This window comes from Sphaerodactylus townsendi, linkage group LG02 (genome assembly GCF_021028975.2).
Source record: "Sphaerodactylus townsendi isolate TG3544 linkage group LG02, MPM_Stown_v2.3, whole genome shotgun sequence".
Lineage (NCBI taxonomy): Eukaryota > Metazoa > Chordata > Lepidosauria > Squamata > Sphaerodactylidae > Sphaerodactylus > Sphaerodactylus townsendi.
The window spans coordinates 120,638,851-120,646,297 of NC_059426.1; the positions used below are offsets into that span (position 1 = coordinate 120,638,851).

The following is a 7,447-nucleotide window of genomic DNA, read 5'->3' on the forward strand; positions in this document are numbered from 1 at the left end:
ATTGATACCACCCAGGTTTTGTGAAGTTTGGTCCAGGGGGTCCAAAGCTATGGACTTCCAAAGGAGTGCCCCATCCTCCATTGTTTTCAATGGGAGCTAATAGAAGATGGGGGCTACACCTTTGAGTAGTCCATAACTTTGGATTATCTCTGAACTCAAACCCCTCACCAAACCTGGGAGGTATCATCGGGAAAGTCTCTTATTGATACCACCTAGGTTTTGTGAAGTTTGGTCCAGGGAATCCAAAGCTATGGACTCCCAAAGGGGATGCCCACATTCCCCCATTGTTTCCAATGGGAGCTTAGGAGATGGGGCTACACCTTTGAGGATCCATAACTTTGGACCCCCTGAACCTGGGTGGAATCATTAGGAGAGACTCCTAAAGATACCCTGAAATTTTGGTGCTTCTAGCTTAACCATTGCACCCCTGACAGGAGGCACCCCCCAAATTTCCCCAGATTCTCCATTTAAATCCACCCCCTTCGGCATGGATTTAAAGGGAGAATCTGAGGTCCTCAGTTTAGAAGAAGAAGAAGAGTTTGGATTTATATCCCCCCTTTCTCTCCTGTAGGAGACTCAAAAGGGCTTACAATCTCCTTGTCCTTGCTCCCTCACAACAAACACCCTGTGAGGTGGGTGGGGCTGAGAGAGCTCCGAAAAGCTGTGACTAGCCCAAGGTCACCCAGCTGGCATGTGTGGGAGTGCCTAGGCTAATCTGAATTCCCCAGATAAGCCTCCACAGCTCAAGTGGCAGAGCAGGGAATCAAACCTGGTTTCTCCAGATTAGAATGCACCTGCTCTTAACCACTACACCACATTGAAAGTGATGCTGTTTCAGGGTGGGGGATAATCCACCCCCAAACAGCATCACTTTCAATGTTGTTTAACTAGGGACCCCAAGTTCTCCCTTTAAGCTGAATCTAGTTTAAACACCATTGAAAGTGATGCTGTTTGGGGGTGGATTCCTGCATCACAGCGGCTGCCCGGGGTGTGTGTGTGTGTGTGTGTGCAAAACTCAGATTTTGCACCAGGCTCCATTTTCCCTCTATGCCTCAGCACAGAGAGGAGGGGCAGGGGAGGGGCAGGGGAGGGCAGGGCAGGGCAGGGCAGGGAAGTCTGCCATCCCCGACCTCAGAGAGCTGCTTTTATAAGCGCTAGGCCAGGGGCGGGGCTTGGGGAGGCGTGGCCATGCCCTGGGACGGGTGGGGGTGTGGCCCCACCCCGAACCCCCCCATAAAAATCTATACCTACGTCCCTGCTCCTCAGCACCTGGTCTGCTAAGGCATTTGCAATCTCAGATCAAGAAGGATCAAGATTGGTAGCCATAGATCGACTTCTCCTCCATAAATCTGTCCAAGCCCCTTTTAAAGCTATCTAGGTGAGTGGCCATCACCACCTCCTGTGGCAACATATTCCAAACACCAATCACGCGTTGCATGAAGAAATGTTTCCTTTTATCAGTCATAATTCTTCCCCCCAGCATTTTCAATGTATGCCCCCTGGTTTTAGTATTGTGATAAAGAGAGAAAAATAGATCTATGTCAACATTTTCTACCCCATGCATAATTTTATAGACTTCAAACATATCCCCCCTCAGACGTCTCCTCTACAAACTAAAGAGTCCCAAACGCTGCAGCCTCTCCTCATAAGGAAGGTGCTCCAATCCCTCAATCATCTTTGTTGCTGTTCTCTGCACTTTTTCTATCTCTTCAATATCCTTTTTGAGATGTGGGACCAGAACTGAACACAGTACTCCAAGTGTGGTCACACCACTGCTTTATATAAAGGTATGACAATCTTTGCACTTTTGTTATCAATTCATTTCCTAATTATCCCCAGCATAGAGTTTGCCTTTTTCACAGCTGCCATGCATTGAGTTGACATTCCCATGGAACTCTCAACTAAGACACCCAAATCCCTTTCCTGGTCTGTGACTGATAGCACTGACCCCTGTAGCGAGTATGTGAAGTTTGGATTTTTTGCCCCTATGTGCATCACTTTACATTTTGCTACATTGAACTGCATTTGCCATTTCTTAGTCCAATCACCTAATTTATCAAGGTCCACTTGGAGCTTGGGTTCTCTGTTGGTTCTCTTGGCAGCCTTCGATACCATGGTCCATGGTATCTTGATGGACCACTTGTGGGGGATGGGAGTGGGAAGCACTGTCAAACAGTGGTTCTCCTCCTTCCTCAGTGGGATTATCCAAAGCATAATTGTGGAGGATGCAAGCTCAGATAACTGGGAGCTCTCTTGTGGAGTTCCCATTGTGCTCAGTGCTGTCCCCTGCGCTATTCAACATCTATATGAAGCTGTTCAGGGATATTATCAGGAGGTTCAGTGTGGATTTCCATCAATATGTGAATGACTCCCAGCTACTCCTCATGATTCCATCTTCATCAGGTGAGGCAGTGCACGTGTTGGAGTGCTGCCTGGAGGCTGTTATGGACTGGATGGGGGTGAATTGATTGAAGCCAAATCCTGAAAAGATGCTGTTTGTGCTGAGTTCTAAGGTCCAATCCAGAAAAGGTCACCTTCACATGGATGGGGCAATTTCCCCCCAAAATGATTGGGTGAGAGATTTGGGGATCCAACCTAGATATTTAGTTGTCTATTGAGGCACAGGTGGCAGTGTTGGCTGAGGTGGATACCAACCTCTGTGGCTGGTTCATCAGCTCTGCCTGTTTCTAAACCAAAATGACCTGGCCACAGTTGTCCAAGCACTTGTAACCTCCAAGTTGGACTGCTGTAATGTGCTTTATGTGGGGCTTCACATAAAGAAAGTCCAGAAGTTAGTGCTGGTCAGCATTCTGCAGCTTGGCAGCTGACTAACACCCCAGACTGTGTGCATATTATGCCAATACTGAAGGTGCTGCACTGGCTCCCAGTTCACTACTGGGCTCAATTTAAGATATTGGTCCTAAATGGCCTGGGACCAGACTATTTGCGGGAGTGCCTTCTGCTAGACAGCCTGGGTGCTGATGTCATGTGGGAGGAGGGGGCAGCTGGCAGCTGCTGAGTTGAGGGGGGTGTTGTACAGAGGGCTTTATCTGTGATAGCCTACACTGTGTGGAATGCCCTTCTTTTAGAGCTCCAAGTGCCAATATCATACACCTTTCAGCGCTTGGTTACCTGGGGGGCATTGAGGGGGAAGCTGGGAATAGGATAATTGTTTTAGGTATGTTTTTAGAAGTGTTTATCTGGTATATGATTTTTTAAAATTGTAATACTGTATTTTGTTGTAATATTGGATATATATTTTAGTGCGTGTAACTCGCCCTGGAATGTATGTGAAGGGCAGAATAGAAATCCACTACATACATACATACATACATACATACATACATACATACATACATACATACATACATACATACATACATACATACATACATACATACATACATACTTAATGGGGTTTTGACTACACAAACCGTTCTTCCAATCTCGCCACCTTGTTTTCCAACTGATCTCCATTTTTCTTTCCTTCCAGTGTTTCTGTTGTCAGAGGCTTGCTCCAGGACAATGATTTCATTGTGACTGTATACTTTAAAATGAAGAAGAATTGGTTTTTATACCCTGGTTTTTCTGCATGTAGTGAGTCCCAAAGCTCAAAGCTTAAAATTGCCATTCTTTCCACTCCACACAACAGGCAAATTTGTCAGGTAGGTGGGGCTGAGAGAACTCTGACTAGCCCAAGGTCACCCAGCAGGCTTCTTGTGGAGGAGCAGGGAAGACAAACCTGGCTCACCAAATAAGACTCCGCTGCTCATGCAGAGAAGTGGAGAATCAAACCAGGTTCTCTTGATCAGAGTTCACTGCTCTTAACCAGTACACCAAACTGGTTTCCATTATTGGTATTTCAATGGTTACTTGGGTTGGTTAAGATCTCAGCTCAGCCAATGTAAAATGGGAATAGTTCACTTATTCAAATAGCACTGGAAATAATACACATTTCTGTGGCTAAGGCCTCTTCAGGAGCAAAAGTAGCTCATGGTTATTTATGATTTTTATTTTTATTTTCTCCTGTGGTCAGGACAGTGGAGGTTCTGTGAATCAGAGCAGAGAGAGTGTATACAGAGAACCTGATTAGTTAACTGAAGTCATGTCAGAGTTTATGATTTGTTCATACCTGAGAGAAAAATTCCATAAAACACCAGTTAAACTACGTCAGGAACTTATCGGACAAATATCTTTACACATTATACTACCACATGGTACTGGAGTTTATTTTGAAGAATATGATAATAATATACTATATGAGTGGCTACAATCTCTCTTTAGTTCATTTTGTAACATCTATGTTATACACTTAATGTTAATCTGGGTTATCTGTCAACTTTGTGATGACATTATTCACAAGATATTCTATTCCTCTGCATCAGATTGGCTCTGTAATATACACCAAGAGCAGGAACAATAATGGCCACAAGAACAGCAAAGGGGATTAGGAGTCCTCTAATAAGGACTCTTCTTGTACTGAGGTACTGTGATGGAGGTGGTCCACTGTCAATACTGCCACCATAGCCTTCTTCTAGGCAGTATGGAGGGGCCCAGCCATAATCACAGTGACAATTTTTGTGACTGTTACATATTCCCAAGTTTTGGCACTTTTTCTTTTCACAATCATATTGCAACAGGGAGATATTAGTGCATTCCATATTAATACACATCATATTTTTGTCACAGGGAGTGCCATCATTCACAGCTCCAATATCAGGAATTGCTGATCCGTGATGGTGGTCTGCGCCCCAGCATAAGGTGTTATGAACACGTGTTTGAATTATGGTGCGATGTCCTTCCAAGGAAGGCAATTTATCAACGTTTTCACACTGCACTCGGCCACAGAGGATGTTCTTAGAATTACATTTTCTGTAAGTAGAACCATAAAACCCACAGTTGCCAAAGCGGTCACCTTGAGTATTCAGTTTTCTGAAGCAGACCTCTGAAGCAGCTGTTGCCCTTGAGCCAAAGATCATTTTGCATTGTTGACTGTGAGTTGAGCAATTCCCATGATAACAGTAGGCACCATCTTGGCATGGGGTTCCATCTTGTACATAAACATCTTCAGGACACCATGCTGAAGTCCCATTGCAATACTCTGGTAGATCACAGGTACTAGCACTTCTCCTGCAAACAGTTCCAGCTGGAAGATACTGGCATCTGGAGCAGCACTCTCCAAAAGCACAAGTGACACCTGAACGCAACTTGCAACCAGACTGGCAACAGGGATCCAGGTCACAACTCTGTTTTGAACCACAGTCACATTGCTCACCATGTTCCACCACTCTGTTCCCACAATATGCGAGTTTATACTTTTTATCAGGGTCTCCAGCAGAAAATAAGCACCGTGTACTACCAGATTTCATTAAGTTGTAGTATTCTTTATAACTGCAGTTGCTAAACTTATCACTGGTTGAGTGATAGGCAGACATGACACAGTCTTGGTATTCACATCTACAGAATGCTACATCATGGTTCATGCCAAGGATGTGCCCTTGTTCATGGGCAAATATGCCAGTAAAAAAGAACAAACTGGGACTCACATATGATTCAACACCACTAGACCAGTGTTTCCCACACACTGTTCCAACAAATGCTAATCCCAGCATACCTTTAAAAAAATGTTTGTATACAAAAAGGTGACCTGCATCATGTGGTAGACGTGAATAAAGTATGTTTCTTCTCCAAATATTAAAACGGTCAAGGAGAACACCCATCGTGTTTGAAATATCTATCAGATTTCTTTCAGACCATATTTCCAGACCTACAAGGGATACTTGAATGCCAAGTGGATCATACCATGAATTTGTGAGATGAATGACATTCAACACGTTCAGAGCTACAACAGTTTCATTTCTGCCAAACTGTATATAGCGCTCATGTTCCACCACAATGACAATCTTTGCATATGTTTTATGGGTCCACCAGGGTCTCTTCTGAGATCTTTCAGTTGTCACATTCCCACTGTTTTGGATCATGGCTGTCTGTCGAAGTTTCTCTTCTTGGGTCAGCCCACACCTCATGCGGATGGCTCCTTTCTCTTCTTCCAGTCGATACACCACATGTTGAAAGGTAGCAGATGCCTGGACAGGTTCGATTTCATAGGACTTATTTTCTACTTGCAAAGCACCTCTGAGACCTCCTGAACAAGTGCTAAAAGTAGCCGCAGACTTTGCCCTGCCCTGCACAAAACCATTGTAGAAACAGTCATCCCTGATGAATGGATAGTCAACCTGCAGGTCCCCCTCTACGCTGTAAGTGAAAACAGGGAAGTGTTTGGAGACAAAGGCTCTCTTCTGCCTGAGGTACACCAGGTGGTTCTTACCTTCAAGCTTTAGCAGGTAGTTCACACTATGGGGTTCTTTGTGTCCAGACCTGGGGGTCTGTTTCCTTGGGATGATCACCTCATAAGAGGCATACCTAAACCCTGGAGGTGGCGGTTGGCCAACAGTCTTGTTCAGGACACTCCTCAAGAGCAGCACTAACAACCAGGCAAGATTATTAGTCATCTTCAAGCTGGGAGTAAGAATTTTCTAGGCTTCCCGATCTTTACTTGTAATCCAAAAAAAGAAAATCTTCGTGGCCTCTAACAGCGAAAGTGAGACTGGAAGGAATCTTCATTTGATACAGAGGGTATCCATAGCAACAGTCAATTCAACTACCTTTGGAATGAGGGAGGGGCTTTGTGGGACAAAGATTAACAGACTACTTTAGGACTGGCTGAACAAAGTTGGGAAGAAACTAGCAGTTGAGGGAAGATTGGCTAATCAGTGTGTGCAATCAGAACTTTCCTAATGAGCATTCAGTCCAAATAACATCCCCTTGTAAATACTGGATATTGTCCAAATCCAAACGAATTATTGGCAGCATTCTAAGCCCTGCAGCACACTGATCGTACCATTTGTTTTGGACAGTGATGGGACTTGGACAACTACAGGAGAGAGTGACTGATTCAGTAGAGTTTTGACAGATAACCCTATATACCATGGTCCTTTTTAAATGATTGCAAGGAACAATGCCTGTGATGGAGTTTCACTTTTGACATCCTCACATTTGCCATATCTAGAGGACAAAAATCAACAAATATAAGAACAGGAATGTCAAGACAACACCATTGAACTTACACAACACTGAATTTGGTCAAGCAGGCTGTGAGAAGCAAGCCTTCATGCTTCTCTGCACAGAACAGATGTGAATTTGTGACTAATCTGGAATGAACTTGTGCAATGGAACAAGATGGGATCTCTTGGAGAAGGAAATATGATGCTAAGAAACTGGACACTTTAAGAACAAGGTCAGTTTGGCAACGTTAAGCTGGCTAGTGAGTAATTGAGAAGCAGATCTCCAATAGGAACCAAAAGATGTGGGTATGATATTGACATTACCTCTCCAATGGAAAGTCTATCTTTTGAATTTTTCACTATGTATAAACATTGTTATGTAT

At 44.1% G+C, this 7,447-nt stretch overlaps 1 protein-coding gene across 1 annotated transcript; it reads right to left on the reverse strand.

The window, feature by feature from the left end:
- Positions 1-4,352: 4,352 nt before the first annotated feature.
- On the reverse strand, positions 4,353-6,512 carry LOC125426338 (disintegrin and metalloproteinase domain-containing protein 20-like). The gene has a single exon (XM_048484597.1). The coding sequence runs from the start codon at positions 6,510-6,512 to the stop codon at positions 4,353-4,355; it is 2,160 nt and encodes a 719-aa protein (XP_048340554.1).
- Positions 6,513-7,447: the final 935 nt, after the last annotated feature.

What these genes read in the sequence shown, in the direction of transcription:
- LOC125426338 (XM_048484597.1), bottom strand. Translation starts at nt 6,512, where the DNA reads ATGACTAATAATCTTGCCTGGTTGTTAGTGCTGCTCTTGAGGAGTGTC.